We start from the raw sequence: 26,844 nt of genomic DNA, 5'->3' as shown, positions 1-26,844 counted from the left end.
GGGTTACTAGGGATAAGCGAGGAGAGATACTTTAGTGGAAAAGGGGTGTGTTCTGTACAGTCAAAGGATCCTTTAACCCTAAACACAACGTTCACAAGTGCGAGACTTCACTTAAGGTCATTTTCTGCCACTCCGATACGTATACGTCTTATTTTGGTTACTGTTTGGTTCGTTATCCTGACAAACATTGGTTTTCCTTTTTTTGTAATCCACTTCGTCTCGAGTCTGCTAAAAATATGCATTAAAAAATGCGGGTACATCATTATAATGGCAAAGTAAGTAAACCTTTTAAATTAGCGAATCGCGTGATTTTGAATTATATCTTGATCGTATTTATTTTTTCGAAAGTACGACGAGGTAGGGACCAAAACAAAACATAGGTATTTAATATAATCGACACTTTAATCAATAAGTACAATTACATCAGTAACATAAAGTTACAACTACACGAATATTGTCATTTTTCAATATGTAAGTAATTACTTAATAACAACAGTAATTGTATGAAATACAAAAATGACCAATCAATATAACATACTGTGAAAGAATGAAAGTTACTGCATTAATTAATAACACCAATTTATGTTAAAAAAATTAACTTAAAACTTAGTGATTAGAATTAGAGTTTGGCTAATGAAAGTAGACTGAAATCGTCCGGCGAAAAAAAATATCTAGTAATCTTTATTTAAAAAACGTAAATAACATTATTTAAAAAAAAAAAATTGCAACTTGAGTTATTATTATTTGCACTATTGTTTTGGGAACGCCCTTCATTTTGTTTTTAATTTGCCTGTCGATTTCAGTCTACTTGCATTAGCCAAATTAATGTTTAAATTTTAATCGAATGTAAATTAATATAAGAGTATATTAATATACATAGATTAAAATTTATGAAAATATCTATCTACTCCAAAGTTGTATCAATTTCTTAATAATATTATCACAAGAGTAACCTTAAAATATAACGTTTTTGATTTGACCTGTCAAAGGAAAATCTTGAATATAGTTCCAAAATGACATTTTATAATACATTAGGGCTACAAAAAATACCCCCATTCTAACGTAGTCGGATATTAAAATTCATAAGTACAATGTAAAATCCACCAAAAATTGTAAATTATGAAAAAAGGAGATGAGTTAGAATGTATATTTGACCTAAACAAATACCTACGTCACAATATCCATTGCTTTACAAGTTAATTCGGTTTATAAAGTAATACTATATTGAGAATTCAGACAACTGGGTATATTTACATGGGAAAATCGATCTATAATAATTAATTTAAGCAATTTGTGCTATGAAAATTGTAGAATATGGTTATATTGGACAAAGAGAAAGGCTACAAATACATTTACTAAATGTATTTGTTAAATGTAATAAAAAATAAAAAATCAAATCTGTTAATTTTGGAACTGGGTACCTTTAGAAGGTATGTAGGTACCATGCAGCCAGAGCATTTGTGTGTTTAACGAAAAATTAAATCTGCACTTAGACATTAGACGCCCGGGACCCTCAGACCAATTATTGTACAGGACCTGCCTCGCTAGACGTTACTATTCTGTCAAAGTATATGATCAACGATCTAATGCGATTATAAAAACTGTCTCTATAGAATCGATGTTAAATAGTTGTAATCGTGTTCGTCAATTAAAGAGCTCTGTAATTTTTTTTTGTGTAGTTGAATGGTGAATACGGGCAAGAACTTTTAGTTTAGAATAAGATATATACCAAATCGAAGCTCGTTTTCCTCAGAAAATGACAGACAATTTTGCTCGTGACTATGAGTGTGATTCAGGTCCTTCTATAATTGGTCTGAGTGGAATTCAAAAGTGGATGCACAATCAGCGACCAAAAACGTCCCCACTCAATGAGTGCCAAACACAACTTCTTGGCACTCTTCAAGTAGTCGCATTTGCAAATTCAACCTTAAACTTAATCCTTAAGGTTGAATTTGCTCTGAATTTGGTATTTTATTGAATATTGGACTATATTTAAAGGCCTTTAGGTTTAATTTTCTTTACCAATAATTCAAAGTGATATTTTCTACGTGGTTGTGCGTCCTTTTATTATATATTTCCTTAACATAACGTAAACTTGAAATTAAAACTATTTCTGACGTATTACTTGAAAAAATGGCATTTTTACTGGCCATTTTATTTTTATTGGATTTATCTGAATTTCTGCGTTTACAAAAACACGCCAGACATGATGATTTATATGCCTAGCAAGTTATTTTTATTTAATAAAGTATTAAAAAAGGTATACAAGAATTGACTCAATGGTGACAAACCATTGCTTATTTATAATGTCCTAGCATCAAATTGGTTTGCTTATTCTATAATTATGTGCTATTAGTTTATGCACCTTAACATAAATCACATTTCATACAGTAAAATAGGATATTACCGACTATTATGAATATATTTTAGTACTCCAAAGTACCTAAAACAATTTTTGTATTATATACATATACAAATATTGACTTAAAATATTGTATAATATGATACAATACCTATTTTAAGTTAATATTTGTTTAGGCTGCACAATATTTGCTGCGAATTCGCGTAGAACAGCGAGCAAACGAAGGATTCTAAGTTTTAACACGAGCAACGCGAGGAGTTTAAAAGAATCCTGAGCGTCACGAGATATCCAACGGAATGGGAGGTATATACACTAGCAGCCGTGTGGAAAGTATTATTTTAAATCTCACTCTAACTAGAAACTACTTTTTACACAGAATAGTTTCTTTTGCCGACTTCGCTGATCAAAAGAAACTTTTCCGTGTAAGTGAGATGAAAAATATGTTTCGATTACATTTTTTTTTTTTTGTAGAATGTGTTGGGTGGATAATCATTTTACTGGGATATTATTATTATTATTATTATTGAAACGTTTAAATCAATTAACATTGAAAAATCACTACGAACTACACACTAGTACATCTAGGTAAAGCTCTTTCGTATGACAAAAACAGGACCAATACGAGTTGGAGTCGCCCACCGAGAGTTCCGTACTTTAAATAACTCTTCTTATAGTCTAAGATCCGTATTAGAAACGACCTTCACCCATCTGTTTAATGGATGAAAAGTGTTTTATATCAAAGGGGAATGTCCACCGGCCCAGAAAACCCAGGTCATATACTTTTATACCCCCCGTATAAAAGTATATGGAGATGATAATATGAAGTATCTAGTTAAATAATTGGCTTAATAAAAGTATGTTTCATAAAGAAAAATACATTTTTTTCACTACCAGTATTATTTTTTTCTGTTACCAACAATCTTAACAAACAAGAAAACGAACAAATAAATCAATCATAAGTCTTCAAAAAATATCGAAAATCTCAGGCTGTATGATCAACGAGATCAGAACAATAATCCGCCCACTTTAATATGACGCGAAAAAGTGGGTGGATAACTGTGCCTCTGAGTATTTGTTATTTATGAGAGTTTGGGCAGGAATTTTTTAATTTCCGTTCCGTTTACAAATGCCGATATAGAATTGTAGATATTGTTACCATAGATTAAATTAACACTTAACCTTAATATGTACAAATGGAACTGAACTTTGTATCAACTAACTGTTTAAATTATATATAATTAATTCTCGCACATTTTAAAGACTTATCCATTGGATAGGTCTTTAAAATATGTGAGAATCTAGGGTCTAGGGTTATGACACATAACACATTATTAATACACAAATTTAATTAATTCCCACTTAAGTTATTTATCGAGATTTCATTTTACGACTTTGTCTGCGTTTTTAATGTACATTCTCATATTAAATAACAAGTTTATTTTAATATTTTATATTCAATAGTATTTTAGAACTGATAGTCTCTGAGTTATATCGAAGGACAGACGGACATGGCGAAACTATAAGGGCTCCTTAAGAACCTTAAAAATGCATAAATATCGTATAGAAATTTTACAAATACAATATAAACTTAAAATATACTCAGGCATTACTGATTAATTAATTAATTATTGGTTCAATACATAGCTCAAAATATTGTCGGAAGATATGGCACTGGAAGATATTGGCTGGCAGAATTTATTCGGGAGTGTTCTATACAGCTTTCTCTGACGAGCATCATCGATTAGTGTTTGCCATTGAAAATTTTTCTGAAAAAAAAAAGAAAGGATTTTTTGTACTTCTACATCCATAATCAGATTTACATTCTATACTAGTGGCTTTAACTGTGAAACTTTTTTCGATACCTAAATGATGTTCTAATGCACGCGTCAGTGCAAAAGTTTGTATAGACAAAGGATGAATAAAACGCTCTTATAAAGTGACGCGATAATGTATATGTTACCGGCAATGTGTATGTCACCGTTAGATTGTAAAATACGTCAGTTTATAATCTCACTCGTGATATTATAATCTACCGTCATATTGTGAACTTGAAATACTGATTGCAAAATTAACGTGTTATTTTTCGGTATATTATAATCTATTCGGAAGTGAAACCGTTAAATTGCAATCTTAAAACTTAACACGAACTTTTTCAGTTCACAATATGACGGCAGATTATAATATCATGAGTGAGATTATAAACTATCATCATCAATCATTGTGATTTCACAATTTAACGGTGACATGTATAATTCAGGTGCTTCGGTATTGTGCTACTTCAGGTTTGTCGGTAATTTGGGTTCGCCAGCGAATCTCCTTATTTGTAGTTCAATCAGGCAAGGATACTTCGAGATTCACGCGCTCCATCGCCCACTCAGTGACTTAGCCTTTCTAATATGAGGCCTAGCTTGTGGCGCGCGCGCGTCAGCATCAAGTTCATGCGGCCCGCGTCCGTGAGCTCCTGTATAGATAGATAGACAGCTAGCGGCGGCTGACTCACGGTGAAGGCCATCGGGTTGAGGCACACGAGCAGCTTGTGGCGCGCGCGCGTCAGCATCACGTTCATGCGGCCCGCGTCCGTGAGCTCCTGTATAGATAGATAGACAGCTAGCGGCGGCTGACTCACGGTGAAGGCCATCGGGTTGAGGCACACGAGCAGCTTGTGGCGCGCGCGCGTCAGCATCACGTTCATGCGGCCCGCGTCCGTGAGCTCCTGTATAGATAGATAGACAGCTAGCGGCGGCTGACTCACGGTGAAGGCCATCGGGTTGAGGCACACGAGCAGCTTGTGGCGCGCGCGCGTCAGCATCACGTTCATGCGGCCCGCGTCCGTGAGCTCCTGTATAGATAGATAGACAGCTAGCGGCGGCTGACTCACGGTGAAGGCCATCGGGTTGAGGCACACGAGCAGCTTGTGGCGCGCGCGCGTCAGCATCACGTTCATGCGGCCCGCGTCCGTGAGCTCCTGTATAGATAGATAGACAGCTAGCGGCGGCTGACTCACGGTGAAGGCCATCGGGTTGAGGCACACGAGCAGCTTGTGGCGCGCGCGCGTCAGCATCACGTTCATGCGGCCCGCGTCCGTGAGCTCCTGTATAGATAGATAGACAGCTAGCGGCGGCTGACTCACGGTGAAGGCCATCGGGTTGAGGCACACGAGCAGCTTGTGGCGCGCGCGCGTCAGCATCACGTTCATGCGGCCCGCGTCCGTGAGCTCCTGTATAGATAGATAGACAGCTAGCGGCGGCTGACTCACGGTGAAGGCCATCGGGTTGAGGCACACGAGCAGCTTGTGGCGCGCGCGCGTCAGCATCACGTTCATGCGGCCCGCGTCCGTGAGCTCCTGTATAGATAGATAGACAGCTAGCGGCGGCTGACTCACGGTGAAGGCCATCGGGTTGAGGCACACGAGCAGCTTGTGGCGCGCGCGCGTCAGCATCACGTTCATGCGGCCCGCGTCCGTGAGCTCCTGTATAGATAGATAGACAGCTAGCGGCGGCTGACTCACGGTGAAGGCCATCGGGTTGAGGCACACGAGCAGCTTGTGGCGCGCGCGCGTCAGCATCACGTTCATGCGGCCCGCGTCCGTGAGCTCCTGTATAGATAGATAGACAGCTAGCGGCGGCTGACTCACGGTGAAGGCCATCGGGTTGAGGCACACGAGCAGCTTGTGGCGCGCGCGCGTCAGCATCACGTTCATGCGGCCCGCGTCCGTGAGCTCCTGTATAGATAGATAGACAGCTAGCGGCGGCTGACTCACGGTGAAGGCCATCGGGTTGAGGCACACGAGCAGCTTGTGGCGCGCGCGCGTCAGCATCACGTTCATGCGGCCCGCGTCCGTGAGGAAGCCGGCGCCGTGGCTGCGCGCCACAGACACCAGCACCACGTCCCGCTCCTGTCCCTGGAAGCTGTCCACCGTGTTCACCTCTATGCGCGCCTCCGACCTGTGAACAGCGAGTTCGCAACCTAATTTAGCACCATTGATATTGAAAACATGTATTCACTATTTCAAATTAAAGCAATGTTTTGTAAATTACTAAACTATATTGCCTCTTACTCTCTTAAACAAGTGGTGTGAAAAACAGAAATGTATCAGTCACACCGCGTAGTAAACAAGTAATTTTCTTGGAATTTTGGAACAGCGCCATCTACACACGGATTATGTTTTCTCCTGCTATAGCCATCTGTTATAATAGTTTCGAGCTGGTAGATAATAATTTTGCAATAAAATAATATTGCGACTATAAATTGAGATGTAAACTATCCTAAATTTCAAATTGGATCAAACTGCACATAACATGTTAAATTGTAATCAGTATTTTTAGTTCACAATATGACGGCAGATTATAATATAACGAGTGAGATTATAAACTAACGGTAACATATATATTTAGATTACGGGACACCCTGTATAGGTAGCAACGTACGGCGCCAGCAGCGAGCGCAGCATCTCCCGCAGCAGGTCGCGGTGCGCGTTGTACGGCGTGATGACGGCGAGCGACAGCTGCAGCGGGCGCGTGCGCCGCGCCAGCGCCGCCGCCAGTCGGGCCACGCCCCACGCTTCAGTCTCGTTCGCGCCGGAAGCTCCTGACAAAAAAAAAATAATCTCACTAGTACAGAAAGTCTTTCTTTGTATTCCGAAATCCAACATCATCTCCTTACCCTTATCCCACTTAAGTGGGGTCGGAAAAATATGTCAATCTTTTCCATTCGTCTCTATTACTCGTCAACTCATCAACCACTCTTTTTACACACATGTCCTCTTTCTACTACAATCTTACCTGTTTAATTGTAATCAGTATTTTTAGTTTACAATATGACGGCAGATTATAATATCACGAGTGAGATTATAAAGTAACGTATTTTACAAATTAACGGTAACATATATATTTAGATTACAGGACATCCTGTATAGATAGCAACGTACGGCGCCAGCAGCGAGCGCAGCATCTCCCGCAGCAAAGTCTTTCTTTGTATTTCGAAATCCAACATCATCTCCTTACCCTTATCCCACTTAAGTGGGGTCGGAAAAATATGGCAATCTTTTCCATTCGTCTCTATTACTCGTCAACTCATCATCCACTCCTTTTACACACATGTCCTCTTTCACACAACCCAACCATCTCATCTTTGGCCTTCCTCTCCTCTTATGTCCTTCCACTTACACATTCAACATTTTTCTAGTAATAAGTGTATTCCGAAATCCAACAGTACTACCAAAATTATACTTTTGAGTAAAATGTGATTAGAACCAGTTCAGCAAATATCAGTAAGATATTCTTTGTTACTCGAAATCAGTGTACAAAATTCCACTGTTTTTCAAATAGGGTTAGGGATTGTGATTCGAAACAGTTTAGCAAATATCAGTAGGGCTTACTTTGTATTCCGAAATCGGTTTCCAAAACTCCAATTTCTCCCACCTAACGTGGAATGTTTGGAATGACTGCTGACTGTTTTGGAATGGACTCCAAGCAGTTTAGCAAAACATTAGTCGATCGTAGCGTGATGTATCTGCCCAGGAGTATGAAGAATAATTTTCAATACCACCAAGTACCAATTTTACTGATTGCATTTTTGGTATCAGTATCGATCACTAAACACCCCCTGATAGTTATTTTGGAAATATATTTCATGTACAAAATTCACTACTCTACAGATCTATACTAATATTATAAAACTGAAGAGTTTGTTTGTTTGATTGAACGCGCTAATCACAGGAACTACAGGTTCGATTTGAAAAATAATTTTAGTGTCCCATTTATCGAGGAAGGCTATAAGAAGAAGAAAGAAGAAATATACTTTATTGTACATTAAAACAAAAATAAACAATTACTTATAATAACACTTAGAAACTAATGTACAAATGGCGGTCTTATCGCTAAAGCGCGATCTCTTCCAGACAACCATTGTGGAAGAGAAAAAAAATAATATAAGCTATATATTATCCCCGTATTCCTACTGGAACGGGAACCACGCGGGTGAAACCACGCGGGTGAAACCGCGCGGCGTCAGCTAGTTTATTATAAGTATAGATAACAGGAGACGCACCTTGTCCTTTGTCTCCGCTCGCGATGCCGAGCACGAGGTAGGGCGGGCCGTCGAGCAGCGTGCGCGGCGGCGGCACGGACTGCACGCGCCCGCCGTAGAACGCGCGGCTGGGGTACTGCGCGATGGCGTCGTGCATGCGGTACTGCTGGTCCAGCAGCACGGCCGCCGGCGGCGACCACTGCTCCGAGCACTGCTCCAGCCGCAAGAACAGGCTGCCGCCGAGACCGTGCTCCTTGGCTCGCTGCGATGAGGTTGATGACCAAGTTTTAATATATTTGTCGGAGAGTTAGATAATAATAATCTTACATTAATTACGAGTAACTAATTTAATAACGATATCTTTTAGAAACGTATCTGTCAGTTGTTTGTCTGTGGACATCTGTCAGAAACGTAGCGACGGCCGCGTGGGCAGTGGGTAGTTTTCTGCATTTCTGCATTCTGCATTCACGGCTGTGGGTTCGATTCCCACAACTGGTAAATATTTGTGTGATGAGCATGAGTGTTTTCCAGTGTCTGTGTGTATTTATACATTATATAAGTATTTATATGTAGTATATAATTGTATACTAATATTATAATATCAACTATCTTAGCACCCATAACACAAGCTACTCTGTATGCTTACTTTGGGGCTAGATAGTGATGTGTATTGTTTAAGTATATTTATTTATTTATTTATCTGTCAGTTGTTTGTCTGTGGACATCTGTCAGTTGACGATCTCGGAGAAAGCGAGACGCGGTAGTTCTTAGGTTTATCCAGTTGAACACTTGTGTTAATTCGAGACGGTTCGGTAGTGATTCTGTGGTAAGTTAATACTAGTAGTAAGCTCTTTGCATTGTTAGTTACTTGGCTGGGAGCCAACACGAGCGAACGTCTTTAACCCAACTGGATCGCTTACAAGTCCGACATTCGCTGGTAGCTGACTCCTTGCCATACTATAGTTAATCCTGGTTTACATCTGATAGTATCAGCGCTGTACTTGATCAAGTGTAATTAGAGGGTAGACCTGTAGTTGTAAGTTAAGTTATCGATTCGGTGATGTTACTTTGTGTATTTGCCATCCCTGACGTATATCGTAGAACCTAATCGAGACATACTACGATAGCAGTGCGCAGTATTCAATATCAGCCCGTGTGAATAAGTATACCTCTGAAAATCAGAAGTGGAATTTAGTTCTATTCCACGTTATATTTTTATGAGAAATTCAGGAAAATATTAACTAATTTAATTAATATATAAAAACAAAGGTTGTCGGGATGTTTGTAAAAAAATATTTATAAGATTTCAAAATCAATCTAAAATCCCTTGATGTTCCCTTTAATCCACAGCGCTAGTACCTGCGAGCAGATTTACCCCGGCAGCTGCTGCGGGTCGCCGACGAGCGTGAGGCGCGTCACGCCGAGCGTGAGCGGGATCAGCGTCTCGGGCTCGATCGCCTGCCCCGCCTCGTCCACTGCACAGTGCTAGTACACACCTGCGAGCAGATGTACCCCGGCAGCTGCTGCGGGTCGCCGACGAGCGTGAGGCGCGTCACGCCGAGCGTGAGCGGGATCAGCGTCTCGGGCTCGATCGCCTGCCCCGCCTCGTCCACTGCACAGTGCTAGTACACACCTGCGAGCAGATGTACCCCGGCAGCTGCTGCGGGTCGCCGACGAGCGTGAGGCGCGCCACGCCGAGCGTGAGCGGGATCAGCGTCTCGGGCTCGATCGCCTGCCCCGCCTCGTCCACTGCACAGTGCTAGAACACACCTGCGAGCAGATGTACCCCGGCAGCTGCTGCGGGTCGCCGACGAGCGTGAGGCGCGTCACGCCGAGCGTGAGCGGGATCAGCGTCTCGGGCTCGATCGCCTGCCCCGCCTCGTCCACTGCACAGTGCTAGTACACACCTGCGAGCAGATGTACCCCGGCAGCTGCTGCGGGTCGCCGACGAGCGTGAGGCGCGTCACGCCGAGCGTGAGCGGGATCAGCGTCTCGGGCTCGATCGCCTGCCCCGCCTCGTCCACTGCACAGTGCTAGTACACACCTGCGAGCAGATGTACCCCGGCAGCTGCTGCGGGTCGCCGACGAGCGTGAGGTGCGTCACGCCGAGCGTGAGCGGGATCAGCGTCTCGGGCTCGATCGCCTGCCCCGCCTCGTCCACTGCACAGTGCTAGTACACACCTGCGAGCAGATGTACCCCGGCAGCTGCTGCGGGTCGCCGACGAGCGTGAGGCGCGCCACGCCGAGCGTGAGCGGGATCAGCGTCTCGGGCTCGATCGCCTGCCCCGCCTCGTCCACTATGCACAGCGCTATGTTGCCTTTTAGACTGGAAATTAATAATAATTCATGTACAAAAAGTACCTTGACGATTAATTAATTTATACTTAAAAGATCTTACGGAAAGTTACCAACGTAGACTGTACCGTCACACTTACGATTAGATGACAACAGAGTCAATACTTGTCTCTGTTGTTACGTTGGTAACTTTCCGTAAGAACTGGTTTATAATATCATCCAACTGATAAATAATTTAAATTCGAAAATATAAAAATATTCCCAGTTATAGCTTTACCGTCTAAGATGTTTATGTGAAGAAAGATCTTGACCAAAAGTAATATGATAACATATAACTAATTATTTAATAATTAATTTATACCCTCAATAGCTCATCTATCTATATTTTACTTAAACTTAAATAATTGTAATAGGTTTTTTGTGTAGGTCCTCTAACACTAGCGGTGGTAAAAAATATGAGAAAACTCAAAGGAACGAAAAGGAAGCAATTGATATTCGTTAATCTTCAATTCAATTCAAATTTAAAAATCATTTATTTCAAGTAGGATTAGTTTAATAGCACTTTTGAAACGTTAGGTTATGTTGTCACTTATCATCATAAGTAAAGTCGAAAACTTAAAATGAATGTTACCAAATGCGCCTGATTTTTATCATTATGTAAAACGCGGTTCACCGAGGCAGTAAATTACAGTGTGAATGTCATTACAACTGGATATGATGAATCATAATCTTAGTGTAATCACAACAGTCCTATAGGCTCCATAACTTCTGTAGGCGGCGGCGGCGACGGGCGCAAGTGGACACAAAATCATAACAATCCACACAACACTCACTGCACTTGCGAGTTGAGACTTGTTCGCAACTCGTGATCCACTTGCCTACACTTGACTCATATCCGACTAGTTGGAGGGGAATGGGAATATTAGTCATATTTAGTGTTTACTGTTTACCCTTTCATCTTGAAGTTGTGCGAGCTGGCCAGCGTGGTGACGACGACGTCCGCGCGCTCGATGCAACGCCGCTCCGCCTGCACCAGACGCTCGCTGGAACTGCTCTTACTTCGCAGCTGGAAGAGACATTTTTTGCTTGGTTGTTAACCAATTGTTTAGTTTGTGTTCTCAGACCAATTATTGTATAGGACCTGCCTCGCTAGACGTTACTTTTCTGTCAAAGTATATGATCAACGATCTAATGCGATTATAAAAACTGTCTCTATAGTATCGATGTTAAATAGTTGTAATCGTGTTCGTCGGTTAAGGAGCTCCGTAACCTTTTTGTGTAATTGTGTAAAAAACGGGTAAAAACTTCTAGTTTAGTATAAGATATATACCAAATCTAAGCTCGTTTTCTTCAGAAAATGACAGACAATTTTGTTCGTGACTATGAGTGCGATACAGGTCCTTCTATAATTGGTCTGAGTTTGTGTTCGATAATTATTAATCTGTAGTTGTTTTGATTTCTGTTAGTTTCGCCAATGCCGCCAATATTAATGGACGCACGCGTCGCCACCATCGACCTAGTGACGAAATCAATTTTTATTCTGAATGCTAGCCGGTTCGGAACCGCCTCAGCGTGTTAGAATTCGAGAACTCATTTACCGCTGTTTTCCGTGAAAACATAAACTTTGATGTTTTTTGCCGTGCATATAAAGGGATCCCGCCGTCAGTGAAGCTGTTTTTCTGTCGGTCACTGGGTGAGTCAATTTTTGGTAATTGCAGATTTCATCACAACTATAGGTATAGGACGCAACCCCTGAACCAGCAACATATATATAATATTACGGTCCTTCGATATAACCAACAGTTTGACCACAGATTAATCAATAATACACAGATGGAGCGTATGGAACTTGACGGTGTCGTAGCCGCTCCAAATACGAAATTCAAAAAGTAATACATTCTCGAGTCATTACGACACGAACCGTCGCATCAGTATCAGTAGTATTTCAATATTATTAAAAAAAACAAAAAGACAAATATTTTAAAAACTGTTCATAAAACCCAAAGAAATAAGATAAGTATTTTTCATTGGTAATTATTGATTATTATATTAATTTACGTAATTGTTAATGTTTAATTTTGACGGCCTCCGTGGCGCAGGTCATGACGTTCATGACGGAGGTCCTGGGTTCGATCCCCGGCTGGACCATTGAGGTTTTCTAAATTGGTTCAGGTCTGGTTGGTGGGAGGCTTCAGCCGTGGCTAGTTACCACCCTACAGACAAAGACGTGCCGCTAAGCCGTTTAACGTTCCGGTACGATGTCGTGTAGAAACCGAAAGGAGTGTGGATTTACATCCTCCTGCTAACAAGTAAGCCCGCTTCCATCTTAGACTGCATCATCACTTACTATCAGGTGAGATTGTAGTCAAGGGCTAACTTGTAAAGAATAAAAAAAAATACGAATTATGAAAAAAGTTTGTTTATCGGTTGTCAAGGAGACGCGTGACGTAACGCAAATTCGTCTCAGACTACTATTTCTTAATATTTCAATAGATTTACGTACTAGATTAAGCCTGTTTTTGATATCACTGATACGGCCCTGGCAGTAGGCGACTCGCTCCGGCTCCTTCGCGTCTCGCATGGCTTCTCTCCACATGTTCACTTTCGCTTCTAAGCGACAAATCTGAAAGCAAACACTGCATATAACAAAATTAAAGCTCCTAAACGATTCAAGCATATTTTGATTATAGCATCAATCTCCTATTAAAAAGTGGATGTACAATCAGCGATCAAAAAACGTCCCCACTCAATGAGTGCCAAACACAACTTCTTGGCACTCAATTCAAGTAATCGCATTTGTAAATTCAACCTTAAACTCAATCCTTAGTGTTGAATTTGCTCTGAATTTGAGATTTTTTTTTATATTGGACTATATTTTAATTAGGTATATTTTCTTTTCCAATAATTCTAAAACTGTCAAAGCCAAATTGGCAAGTTTTTAAGTGAAATTTTCTACATGATTGTGTGTCCTTTTACTATAAGAGGTCAATGTTGGATAGTCAATGATGCGGTATGATTCGATATAATAATCGAATTACCAAGTTGTTTTGGCGGAACTCAATTAATAACTATTACTGTTTGTTTCATAATCTGCGTATCAAATAAATATGAGCACAGCGCTCTTAGAGTATCAACTACGGAGATGCATCGCACCCAAATCCAAAAAAAAAAATTTGTCTGTTGTTTGTGAGGGGGTTGTTGACGCCGCGAACTTTGAAAATTGAGCGGGCAACATTGTGGGTAACTACACGACGAAGATAAGCGCGTGTGAATTTGGACAACTAAGTAACTTTTGCCGTTGTAGTGGACGATAAAATTGCGGTTGCGATAGTGGCGGGCAGAGGATCGCTGTGGCCTGCATACGGGTAAAAATATTGAAGTACACAATTCTCGACCTACACAAGACACATTACACATTCATATCGCCCGTCAGCTTTGGTCAACCAACCCAGGTCAACTTATGACACTTCGACCGTAAGTATTGCCTATCTCACCAATTCTTTGGAGGCTTTCGTTTCGCGATGTAACGACGTATTACGAATGCCCGGCTACCCACTCTGATCAGTTGATGGGCCCCTGATCCATTCGCGTGGAAGCCACATCGAAAATATTTAACACCAATAGATATATGTTGTTAGTCGCCTGCTCGTGCATACCTCCTCGCTAGCTAATGAGTTGACCCCGTCGGGATGCCCGCGCCCCGCGTCCAACGCACCCCTCTGCGCGAGGCGCTGCGAGCTGACGTCGGCCGCCTGCTCGTGCATAGCCTCCAGCCGCCCCACGCGCACCATACGGAACCGCTCCGCTAAAGAATATCACCATTACATGTAAATTTTGTTTACTTTTATGGTTACGTATCTCAATTCTTACAAGAATTAAAAAAAATGTTGGTCAAAATACGGGGCACAGTATATTTGAAACAAAACATCTTTGCGTACGCTGGACTTGGGGAGTAAGATGCTAAATGTGTTGCGAAAAATTGTAACTGACTCCATACTTCCAAACTTAATATTAAAAATGCAAAGTAAGTCTGTCTGTTACTTTTTCACGGCTAAACGGTTGAATCAATCAAGATGAATTTTGGTATTATGATAACTGGGACCTTGGAGCAGAACATAGGATGATTTTGCCCTAAAATAAAAAGAGAAAGGCGTGAAAAAGGGGTTGAAAGTTTGTATGGAAAGTCTTTCAGTTTCAGAGTTACAGATTTATATTATTTTTTCATTACTCTCTTTGTCTACGTCTCATATTTTTATTCTGTCTGTTTACGTTAACGTGCTTTATTATTCGGCAATCAGGTAAAAAACTAGTCACTTAAATGCTTATTATAAGACATTATAAGATGTAAAAATATATATTTACATTTTGGCAGGTTTTGTCTGATTTTGAGCAGCCTGATGACCAGTTCGTCTACGGCGGCATTGCTTGTGGCACATATGAGGATCTTGCCGGTGTTTTGACGTTTCTTGCCCGAAAGATCGAACAAATATGTCATTACTATGGCGCAAATAACCGACGACTTGCCTTTAACAGAAAAAAAATTGTTTCAATTAGTGTTATACAAAATACAATATAATTCACACAATACAGGTTTTTCATAGAACACTGTCCGTCGTCGCACTGAAGCTTCGCTATCGCAATTTCTTCTCCCTGCTTTTTCTCTTGTCCATCAATCCGTTGAAACCTCTGACGAGGTTCACATGGACTTACATTATATGTAAGCTCAGTGGAGTCGCTAAAATTGGATCACTTTTTGCAGTGATTTTGTAAGCACGTAACATCTTCTTTTTCTTTTTTCCTGGGGTTTTTCCGCACTTGGCCACTGAGGGTTGTCCGTTGTACGTCGGTCTATTAGGTACTGGTCCCCAGTAGAGTCACTCCAGCCAGCCGAGATCGATCCAGAAGGTTAGCAGGCCGCCCAGGTCGCCAAATGCCTCAAAGCAAACATATCTATAGTCACATCACATCACATCATACTATCACACTTTACACTAATATTATAAAGGCGAAAGTTTGTATGTAAGTGTAACTGTAAGTGTGTAACTTTCATCACTTACACACACAGTGTATAAGTGTGTAAGTATGTTGGTTCCTCTTATATGGTTGTGTGTGGTGAGTCTAAACTCCATATCCTCTCTCCTTTAAGGAGTCGTTGAAATAGGCTGATAATTATGAGACCTATATGTAAGTAGTTTTAAATAACTAAGTATTTGATCGATAACTAACTACCCTAACTCTGTGCTAAGAATAATCACACTAATATTATAAAGGTGAAAGATTGTGTGTAAGTGTGAAAGTGTGTAAGTATGTCTGTTCCTCTTTTACGCTGGGACTACTGAAGCAATTTGGCTGAAATTTGGAATGGAATTAGATTTTACTCTGGATTAACACATAGGCTACTTTTCATCCCGGAATTTGATTTGCGAAAAACTGAATTCCACGCGGACCAAGTCGCGGGCCACCTCTAGTATAAAATTAATCATTGGACGCAAAGCACTAATGGGGCGGACACCATAGCATACCTGTGCCAGGCGGTCCCTGCACCATCTGAATGGCGGGCCTATCCCCGAGCGCTGCGCTCACAGAGTTCTTGACTGCCAGCTTTTGACTCGGGTTCAAATCCATCGTCCACTGCAATTTGTCACAATGATCATGGATTTATATTTAATTATTTAAAAGTTAAAGGTCAAAAAGATTTTATTCCACAAAATCTAAAAATATTTCATTTTATTATTTTATAACACATTTGCTCGTAACGTATCGCTTATTTTACCAATTTCAATATCGTAATGTATCTCATTTTGCACATGTGCCGTAATGTAATATAAAAAAGAAAAGTATCTACTCAATATTCTATGAATAAAATTAACTTTGTGAGATAAAATATAATGAAAAAACATTTAACTCTTAATTTTAAATTTTTTTACAATAAATGTCAACCATTTATCTGTATCAGAAACACAAAAATATTAATTTACTTTATGAGTAATACTGGCTGTTTTTAATGCATTTGTCTAACAAAACAAAAGCTGGTGTGCGCACTTCGTTATCTGTGCAAAAATGACAAGCGTATCAAAATGTCATCATATGGAAAACAGGCAAAGATGCAAATTCACTTTCAAAAAGTGTGTTCAAAGTGTGATTCCTCGGAAATGTGTTATAAAACGTCGTGTGACATATGTGCGCTTTGATAATTACAGCCTTTGCTTCCTTACTATAGCTCTCGCCTTTGGCTCGAGCTGCAATATCGCCTGGGCTGTAATTTTCAACTTACCGCACTTATATCATAATGTACTATTACTATCAAATTGAAAACCAATTAATATCAGCCTGACTCTTTATTTAATACCTATAACTTATCACCACCAGTAGTCCAGTAGTATTAGCATGCGTCAACAATATAATCTCGTGAAGAGAAATAGACAAATGTCGACCAATAGCGGCACTGCCCCAGTCCCATCTCTTTAGTGCCATTTCAATCGAAGTGACTGCGATATTTCTGGGTCGAGATATCTTAGGCCGATTGGATAAACGATGTTTTTTTTCTTATGTTTTTTCTTAATTATCTATACACTTAAAAAAAATCTGCATTTGTTGTCAAAAACACAAATTACCTGTGAATTTAAATTGATATTATCGTAGAGTTCAGTTCTGGAATACTGTTCAGGTTGTGGACACAAAATGGCTCTACACAGAGGGGAGTCAGCCAAGTATTCGATCGCTTCAAACAAAAACAATTCATTCTTTATACATGCCAAAGAACGGCCGATGACTAGTTCTCCGGGCTTTAGACATTTCATTTTCTCTGTGTATGTTGCATTCAGCGATATGCTATAGAACGAATTGATGTTGTCTGGAAACAAAATATTACCATTACATTTCTTTTTTATGAAAAAGTATACTTCCAGATTGGTGCCATTTAATTTTCATCAAAATCGGTTCAGTAGTTCTGTGTTGAAATGAAAATAACAAAACTTCCCTTTCGTTCACACACTAAAAACAGAAAAATAAAATCTTTTAAACATAAAAATTACACTAACTTCAAAATCACAAAACTAAAAATCGAAAAATAACATCGTATATGCTACCTTCTGATCACTTTGAAGGCGGTGCCAACAGGGTGATGCATTAACTTAAGCCGATAAAGTGTTAGGATCTAAAGACATTTCTTTACAGTGGTTTTTTCAGAAACAGCTTTAATTAATACGTCACTGGCTTGGCACCACATTCAAAGTGATCAGAAAGTTGTCTTACGATGTTATTTTTCGTTTTTTAGTGTTGTGATTTTGAAGTCGGTTTAATTTTTATGTTAAAAAGATTTTATACTATCACACTAATATTATAAAGGCGAAGGTTTGTGTGTATGTTTGTTCCTCCTTTGTGTTGCGGCTATCTAAGCGATTTGCTTGTGCGTGACGTTCCAGTAATAAAAGCGTGAGTTTCTAGAGGTAAAAGGATTTTCAAAATTGGTTCAGTAGATCCAGAGATTACCTTCTAGCTCCTACAATAGTAGACTAGCGAACCCGGTTAAGCTTCGCTTTGACTCATGCCCTACCCCTTTCCAACCTGATCTCTACATCTAAATAGGTAATTTTTTACACCTTGCGTTACATTATTCGAGTATTAGGAAGGATCCCTTTTTTATTTTATAGCACTCAAAGATAGTGTAGCTTTCCAACATAGAAAGATTATTTCAAATCGGTTTAGTAATTTCGGAGCCTTTTAAATACATACAAACAAACAATCAAATCTTTTCTCTTTATAATATTATGGTATACTAGTATACCATTTTATTTATTAAATAAATAAAATGGTATACTAGCGGACCCGGTCAACCTTAGTTTTGACTCATTCACTACCCCTATCCTATACCTATATTCCCTACACCTACCCTTTCCTACTCCCACTCTACCCTAACCTTACCTACCAAAACTACCCCTACCCAAATTCTACCCTACCCCTACACTGACGTCAACTCGCCTAGCGATTTAGGATTTCGGTATGACGTTGTGTAGAAATCGAAAGGGGTGTGGGTTTTTATCCTTCTCCTAAGAAGTTAGCCTGCTTCCATCTTAGATTGCATCATCACTTACCATCAGGTGAGATTGTAGTCAACCGCTATCTTGTAAAGAATAAAAATAAAAAAAAAAAACAAAAGACTTACTTGGAGGTGATGGTAGATGTCTCAAATTGTGTACATAGACGAATCTGCTAGTTCTAGCGTTTTCAGGACCAAAATCCAGTGTTAATATATCTCCGATTCTTGGTAAATGCTTCATTTCAGACGTCGGCAATGATACTGAAAATAATATTTTTTTGTATTTAGTCAACTATTTTTGTTCTGAAATATCTATTCAATATCTTATAGCGAAAAGCTTAAAAGAACTTAAGAAGTCGGTTATAGAAGGCATTAAAAGATGGCGCGTATTGTGAAGAGGCTTCTCCTGCTCTAACCTGCCATAAGAGTGAACAAATTAAAAAAAAAGATCCATCTCTTCGATCCGTCTTCAATGTTTAGTTTTACTACCCAAAAGCTTTCAACTTTTACATACATAGTATATTTATTCTAGCGGACGCCCCCGACTTTTAACTCGATGTAAACATTCAACTACTTTGCCCTCAAATACCCTGCCACTTTTTCTAATTTTCCGCGCAATTTTTTAAAATTTTTCCTGTCATAAGAACCTATACCTGACAATAACAGTATGTTCGGAACCCTAACAGAAGTGCTCTAAATTTCATGAATAAAATTAACTTTGCGAGATACAATATAATAAATAAACATTCAACACTTTAATTTTAATATTTTTGACAATAAATGACAACCATTTGTCTATAACAGAAACACAAATTATATTAATTTACTTTATGTATAATACTGTTTGTTTTTGGTGCATTTGCACTATCTGTGTAAAAATGACAAGCGCGTCAAAATGTCATCATACGGAAAACAGGCAAAGATGCAAATTTATTTTCAGAAAGTGTGTTTCCTCGCAAATGTGTTATAAAATGTCGCATGACATACGTGCGCTTTATTAATTACAGCCCCTGCTGCCTGCAATATCGCCTCGGCTGTAATTTTCAGCTTACCACACTTTAATAATGTTCTATATTACAGTACGTAAACCATCTAAGCTTAAATGTTCTTGATATAAGTATCTTTATCTTTACAAATCACTATTGAATGTTATCGTACTTACAGTTAACGACCATATTTGATAAATTAATGTGTCTATCTTGAGCGGGTGGTTCCAATGGACACGATTCAATTCGAAATTGTAACTCTATATGATTATTAGACGGCCGATTGAATGCTTGTGTGATACATTCCCAAATTTCCATAAGTAGCAAGTCTCCAATTACTCTGTAATTAAAAAAAGTCATCTATACTTATATTATAAAGCTAAAGAGTTTGTTTGTTTGGTTTAATCTCAGGAACTACTGGTCCGATTTGAAAAATTCTTTCAGTGTTAGATAGCCCACTTATCGAGGAAGGATATAGGCTATATATTATCCCCGTATTCCTACGGGATCGGGAACAACGCGGGTGAAAACGCACGGCGTCAGCTAGTAAAACATAAGGCATTTTTACGTACCAGCAGCTCATGAGATGATCGCAATGCATAATAGGGATTATTCAAATAGTTTTATACCCTCAATAGCTCAACGGTAAGAGTGCTGGAGACTCATCACCGAGGGGTGGTGGTTCGAACCCCGCCCCGTTGGTCTATTGTCGTACCCACTCCTAGCAGTCTTTCTCAAATAGTTGGAGGGGAAATTATAAAAGATATGCCAAATATTCCTTACAAAAGAAAAGACTCAAAACAGCAAATTAAAGCAACCCTTACCGGACATAATCTTTATGACTATTAAAGGATTGGCACACAGTCATAGGTTCATTTTTATGACTTAATATTGGAGGAGGAGCAGCTATATTTTTTTGTTCAAGAAGCCAATGAGGGTTCCAGCGAAGGATTGTGATTAGTGTTATCTTTTCCAATGAATACATTTGCTTCTTGTGTACATCTACTAATGTTGTTTTCACAGAACTTGTTTTCTTCATTTTATTTCCAGGTTCAATCTGAAATTCAAATACAGTAGGTGGAGCAATAGAGAATCTGACACTCTTCTTTGGCTTTTTGGGTGGTAGCGGTCCTACTATAGACACAGGTTTACCTAAACAGGATTCTTCACTTTCAGTCAGTGGCTTCAGACTTTTGAAAGGTATTCTGCTATCTGAATCGACCCCTCTTAATGTATCTCGCTTAGCGTCGAACTTAACGACGGGGGCTTTCTGCTCTTTAGGTTTTTCCAATTCATCTGAAATGACCTTCTCACGTTTATCTTTCTTCGTGGATTTTGAGGGAGCTTTTTGCTCACATCTCACACTTGTTTTTTTGGATTCATCTGAAATAATCTTATCACGTTTGGACGACGCTGGAGCTTTTTGCTCACATCTTGCATTAGATTTTTTCGATTCATCTGAAGTAACCTTTTCACGTTTATCTTTACTGGTGGATTTTGACGACGGAGATTTTTGCTCACATTTCCCATTAGTTTTTTCTGATTCATCTGAAGTAACCTTCTCACGTTTATCTTTACTGGTAGATTTTGACGACGGAGATTTTTGCTCACATTTCCCATTAGTTTTTTCTGATTCATTTGAAGTAACCTTCTCACGTTTACTTTTACTGGTGGATTTTGAAGTCTTTATTTTTTTTTCATTCTTAGTTTGTAATTCTACATCGTTTATATCTTTTTCTTTCTGTGGACTTGTTTTTCTTTTTGTAGGTTTGATAGTAGCTTGATTAACATCACTAAGAAAAGCTCCCCGATTTACTGTAGTTATTTTTGCATTAACTACAGTCTTAGGTGCGTTATTTGTTGTATCTTTACTGGATTCCTCAATATCTTTATCTTTATCTTTACAAGCTATCTGCTTGAGTTTTTTCTTTCGCTCTTCCTTTTGTGAGTCTGTTATTTTTCTTTTAGGTGATGAAGATTCTTTTTTTGCTTTGTCTGACTTATGGGAAGATTTAGATTTATCTGGAAATGTAAATAAGGGAAAAATATGAGTACACAAGGTTTTTAACTGGAGTAGACACTATTATACTTACAAATTGTATGAATTGCAAAATTGGTATCTATGAAGTGCAGGCCAGTGGCGTGTTAGTACACAATCAACATACCTATGAAGTACAAGTGTTTATAAATAAAACAAGTGTGCTTTAAACTACACAACTGAAGTACTTCTTTATCTCAACTCTCAAAAGCGTAAACAGGTTTTACTTCAAAAACTTCAATAGGCTTAGTTGACACTTTTTTTAAGTGGTCATTTTTGCACAGATAACGAAGTGCGCACACCAGCGATTGCTTTTTTTTAGACAAATGCACCAACAACAGCCAGTATTAATTATAAAGTAAATTAATATTTTTGTTTTTCTGATTTAGATAAATGGTTGACATTTATTGTCAAAATTATTAAACTTAAAGAATAAAATGTTTTTTTATTATATTTTATCTCACAAAGTTAATTTTATTCATAAAATGTTGAGTACTTTTCTGACATAAAAACTCTTTGCTAAGATTTTAAAAAGTACCGTTCGTTATTAGACGTATGAAAAAGGTTTTATATTACATTACGGCACATGTGAATTTATCTTTACATGACGGTACATGTGCGTAATGAGATACATTACGATATTGAAAGAAATTGGAATAATAAACTTACATTTTGGTGAATCCTTCTTAGAAGATTTGGATTTTTTTGTGGTTGTTTTGTTGAGTGGTTCTATCATTTGTGTCTTTTTTGTTGTACTAATGTTTTGTTGTAAAGGAGTCACAGATTTAAGAAGATTTTGATTAATATTGGTATGGTCATTATTTGGACTACTCCCATCTTTCATATTCAATGCAATGGGACAAAGGGTTTTTTCCAATTTTTTTGTCGTTTTTAATTCAGTTTGAATATTATTCAATATACAATGTGGTACAGCCGTTTTAAGAATATTTTCTGTAGTGTTGGTATGGTCATTATTAGAACTACTCCCATCTATTATATCCAATGAAATAGGACAAAAGGTATTTTCCAGTTCTTTGGTAGAATTTTTCTCAGTGTGAAAATTATTCAGTATAGAATGTGGTACAGCTGTTTTTGTAATGTCTTTTAAATTATTAGAATCACTTATACTTTTCAGTTCTGTGTTAGGTTTTCCTATAGTTATAGGCTGTATTTCTGTAGGTAGTACATCAGAATTTTCTTCAATACAAGGATGGTCAGCTGGTGGTTCTGGCGGAATCATAATTAAATCATCTAAATAATCAATATCCTCGTCCTCATCATCATGTCTAATTTCAAACACTTCATCATCAATTTCAAATACATCATCTAGTTGACTATAAGAGCCATCTTCAGGTTGTGTTTCTGTTAATCTTTCTTTTACAACACTTTTCAATGCTTTGCCTGGTGAATTTTGAGACAGCCTTCTTATCCAATGTTCTGATTCACTGTCACTGTCACTGGTTATTTCTATAGCTTCATCATTGTAACCAAAATACTCCTGTTTGACATTAAATGCTTCATACCCAAAATCTTCATTTTCATGCTTAATAGTTGTTATAGATTTATCTTCTTCTATTACTGTTTCCAACTTGATTTTTTTTGCAGCACTTTCTTCTCTTGTATTTGTTTCATTGTCACTGTCTGATACAATGTTAATAACATCATCACGGATCTGTTTTAAATTTGGATCTAATACTTCATCATTTTCAAACTTAAGTTGTAATTTCCGTTTTAATTGCAACCTTGGCCTGATTACAGGTGACAGTTCATTTGTTTTGGGACTGGTTTTTATTTTATCAAGGGATGAAATTTTTTCTTCTATATCATGTAAAACATCATCCTGAAATTTTAATCTGTCTGTGATAGATGTAGTGCATTTTTCTAATTTAAAAAGATATTTCTCTTCATCTTTGACTTTTGCAAGTGGAGCTCCAACAGTCCATCCAAAACCAATGAGATCTTTTTCAGTACATACATATGGCACATTTGCTGGTATTCTTTTTAGTCCAATATAGATACCATTTGAACTCTGTAATGAAAAACTCTTTTAGTAAACATCCAGACACTTAAACTAACTTTATCATTTTCCTCCATCCATTTTTCCTTAAATACATACATATTTTTGGCAGTGTGTATAAAATAAGGCAATGATGATTATGCATAAATTGTTCAAACACAAAACAATTAAATTGTATCCATTTAATAATACTATTCACTAATTCAAGTTTTGTTTTCAATTATTATTGGTCTATTGTAATCTTCCTTATAGAAGTGAGATTTAGGACTTAGACCCACTACTTTGTACTATATCGGGTTGTCATTCTTAGGGTGGCAATGTTTGACTGTGTATCAAGTATTAACAGATGTTGAATAGCAAGGCTTTCCAAGCACATACAGTTGTATTTTAATTTGCACCACCTACTCTGGTCTCCTGTCTGGATGGAGTCATTACATTGCCTTTTGTATTCCATAGTCAACAAGGAACCCTTATAGTTAAGCTATTTCAGTCTGCGGTTTAGGGCAGATACTATATCTTCTACTAGAAAATTTTAAGTGCTAATTTTTGTTAGATGGCTGAACGCACTTATTCTCAGGGATATGCAGATGACCTGGTAATCACTGAGCAGAGGCAGAGGAAACTGCCATACACTCTTTCGTACCTGATACAGAAAGCACATAACACCATTGAAGAAGATGATGGTGTAAAAAAAAAACTTGATTTTGAATGTAGGCAAAACAGTAATTGATCTATTCACCAACAAACACAAACTCGAAAAACTTTCTTTACTTGGAAATTGTGGCAATAGTGGGCATGTACGGAGTGAAATGCCAGAAATAGGTGACTGCTTTCCAGTTTTGGGGATGTCATCAGATACTATGACCCCAAACTACTACTTTCAAAGGTACACTGTTAAGATTCACAAACAGGACAGGTGGCTAAAGTGCTACACTGATAGCTCCAAGTCAGGCAAAAAATGTGGAACCTATGGAGATAAGCTCAGGTTGAACATACACCGAAACCTGGCACTTATACCTCCAACTTCCAGGCAGAGGTGCATACCAGTATTGTTTGTGCAGAATCCTTGCTGCAAAATGCTATGTTAACAGAACAATTTATTATATACACTCTGACAGCTAAGCGGCTCATTCAGCCTTGTCCGCTGAGGTTATTACCTTTAGGCTTGTTGAAAACTACTGGAAATCCTTCTGCTCCTTTGTTGCGGAACACAACAATAGGGCAGACAATCCTCTGTGCAAAGTATGCATGGAGGATGAAGACTGCCTATACTACAGCCTTTCTTCATTTTGAATTGGTTTGTTTATAAACAGTACTCATGTAATATAGGTGCAGAGGTGTAACTGAAAAACGCGCAGCACACATTCTCTGCACAGGCTCAGCAGCAACACTCCATGAGGTGTTTGGTGACCTGCGTGGCCTGCTAAGCTTCTGGAGTGAGCTCAGTTAGCTGGTGTGACTCCAGCAGGGAACAGCACCAAATGGACCGAATAACAACAGCCAACCCTTAGTGGTTAAGTGTGGAAAAGGCCCAGGAAACAAGAAGATCCTTTGTTGGGTTCCAGGGCATGCAGGAATAGTTGGCAACGAAATAGCAGACCAACTTGCAAAACTAGGGGCTAGGATACCACAGATAGGACCTGAGCCTTTTTGTGGTATACCTAAATGCCTGTCCAAACTTACTCAGTTAACCTATTGTTACTATGACACAACCATTAGCTAGAGAAAACTTCCAGGAATTAATCACTCCGAAGCACTGGTACAACCCTTCAATAAGAACACAACTATAGCATTCAGTATGTATCTTAGTGCGGGCACTGACTGGACACTGTAGGCTTAGTAGACGGATGTTCAACCTTAAGCTCTGGACACAGATTTGTGCATGCTCTGCCTAAAGGCAGAGGAAACACTGTAACTGTACCTAGTGGCAACCAGTATTGGAGGGAAATCTAGTCAGTGAAGATCACAATAGATTGAAAGGGGTCAATGTGATACAGCAACCCCTTGAAGAATATAGATAGATCAGCTCAGCTTTATTGTAAAGTAATTTGAGGCTCGGTATAAAATGGTTATTGGCTATTATTGTAAAAGTTTCAGGTCTTTTGAAATTAATTCTTAGAAATAAACAACATGCATGTCATAAAGTCAAGACCTGCATATACATATTGTACACAAGACGAAGACATATCAAAACAATGTTGAGCTGAATAATTTAATTTCATAGATGAATATAATATCTGGATGGATTTATTTGTACCTACACATTGAATAATATCACTTCATAAAAAATATTAAATGACTTCGAAAACATTACCGGTTTTTAAGACTAAAAATATGAGTAGAGTTGTCCTTTTTCCTTCAGATTTTGACTGTAAATATAATAAAGATTATACAATGGTGACTCTTCGGAAATAAATGCCTCTCCTGGATACGTAAAGTTTAGTTACATTGCTACATTACATTGTTATTATTAAGAAAATGCTCAATCAACAACCTTTAGATCGGTGATGGATACTTCGTCTTTTCTAAAGTCTAATAAACAGTGGTTTCTGGATATGACGATACTCGGTAGTGTTACATCATTGTCCAATCCTCTGCCGAATGTGATTTTATCTCCTTCAGTGAATATTAAGACCTTTTCGTTGTTACAATTTCCAAATAATTGCCGGGATAACTTCCATTTAGCCATCGTTGAGCCTAAAGAGAATAGCATATAATTTACTCCTTCATTAGATGGAATGTGCAGTACCAACACTTTTTATCACAAACATAGCTTTTTCATTTATTTCATGTTATTTAAATATTTAAATAGCCAAGAATTCTTACAAAATATTATGAAAAAGAAATTAAACGTAAACCGCTCTTTTTAATTAATACCTCCACAGATTATTACTTTTCATGTTGTCAATAAGCACGCACAGAGTCAGTGTTACCAACTCTCCAAAATATTTATCCCTAAAGTTTGTGTCAAAAACTCCTAAAATCGCCTTAATTATTGAGTTGTCCCCCTAAAAATATAAATTCATAATAATTTAGAAATAATATGTTTCAAAAGTCTATATTAATACAGACAAAATATTA

The 26,844-nt window shown here is 38.4% G+C and overlaps 1 protein-coding gene across 3 annotated transcripts; it reads right to left on the bottom strand.

Annotated features, from left to right (window-relative positions):
* Window positions 1-383: 383 nt before the first annotated feature.
* LOC112043146 (probable helicase senataxin) lies at window positions 384-26,691 on the bottom strand. 3 transcript variants are annotated; one of them, XM_052885973.1, is made up of 16 exons: window positions 26,258-26,634; window positions 22,416-23,775; window positions 20,533-21,730; window positions 19,885-20,048; window positions 18,849-18,983; window positions 17,299-17,537; window positions 16,207-16,315; window positions 15,047-15,208; window positions 14,341-14,489; window positions 13,188-13,307; window positions 11,635-11,750; window positions 10,571-10,715; window positions 8,411-8,651; window positions 6,790-6,949; window positions 6,123-6,306; window positions 384-4,128 (listed from the first exon to the last, which is right to left on the bottom strand). In XM_052885973.1, the coding sequence occupies exons 1-16, from the start codon at window positions 26,474-26,476 to the stop codon at window positions 3,988-3,990; spliced, it is 4,842 nt and encodes a 1,613-aa protein (XP_052741933.1). In that variant the 5' UTR covers window positions 26,477-26,634; the 3' UTR covers window positions 384-3,987. The 3 variants fall into 3 exon arrangements, with proteins under 3 accessions (XP_052741933.1, XP_023934202.2, XP_023934203.2); XM_024078434.2 differs by lacking the exons at window positions 384-4,128; window positions 6,123-6,306; window positions 6,790-6,949; window positions 8,411-8,651 and adding an exon at window positions 26,641-26,691 and having other exon boundaries at window positions 10,496-10,715; window positions 26,258-26,460; XM_024078435.2 differs by lacking the exons at window positions 384-4,128; window positions 6,123-6,306; window positions 6,790-6,949; window positions 8,411-8,651 and having other exon boundaries at window positions 10,496-10,715; window positions 26,258-26,460; window positions 26,590-26,670.
* Window positions 26,692-26,844: the final 153 nt, after the last annotated feature.

This window comes from Bicyclus anynana, chromosome 15 (assembly GCF_947172395.1).
Source record: "Bicyclus anynana chromosome 15, ilBicAnyn1.1, whole genome shotgun sequence".
NCBI lineage: Eukaryota > Metazoa > Arthropoda > Insecta > Lepidoptera > Nymphalidae > Bicyclus > Bicyclus anynana.
Note: the sequence above shows the minus strand (reverse complement) of the source record. Positions and strands in the feature narration are given on the sequence as shown.

Bases quoted from the DNA above. Each gene is read 5' to 3' on its own strand.
- LOC112043146 (XM_052885973.1), bottom strand. From the start codon at position 26,476: ATGCTATTCTCTTTAGGCTCAACGATGGCTAAATGGAAGTTATCCCGG. The intron at 17,538-18,848 runs GTAAGTCTTTTG...TTTTGTTTCCAG, and splicing joins ACATCTACCATCACCTCCAA to ACAACATCAATTCGTTCTAT. The intron at 15,209-16,206 runs GTATGCTATGGT...TTTCTGTTAAAG, and splicing joins GCAGGGACCGCCTGGCACAG to GCAAGTCGTCGGTTATTTGC.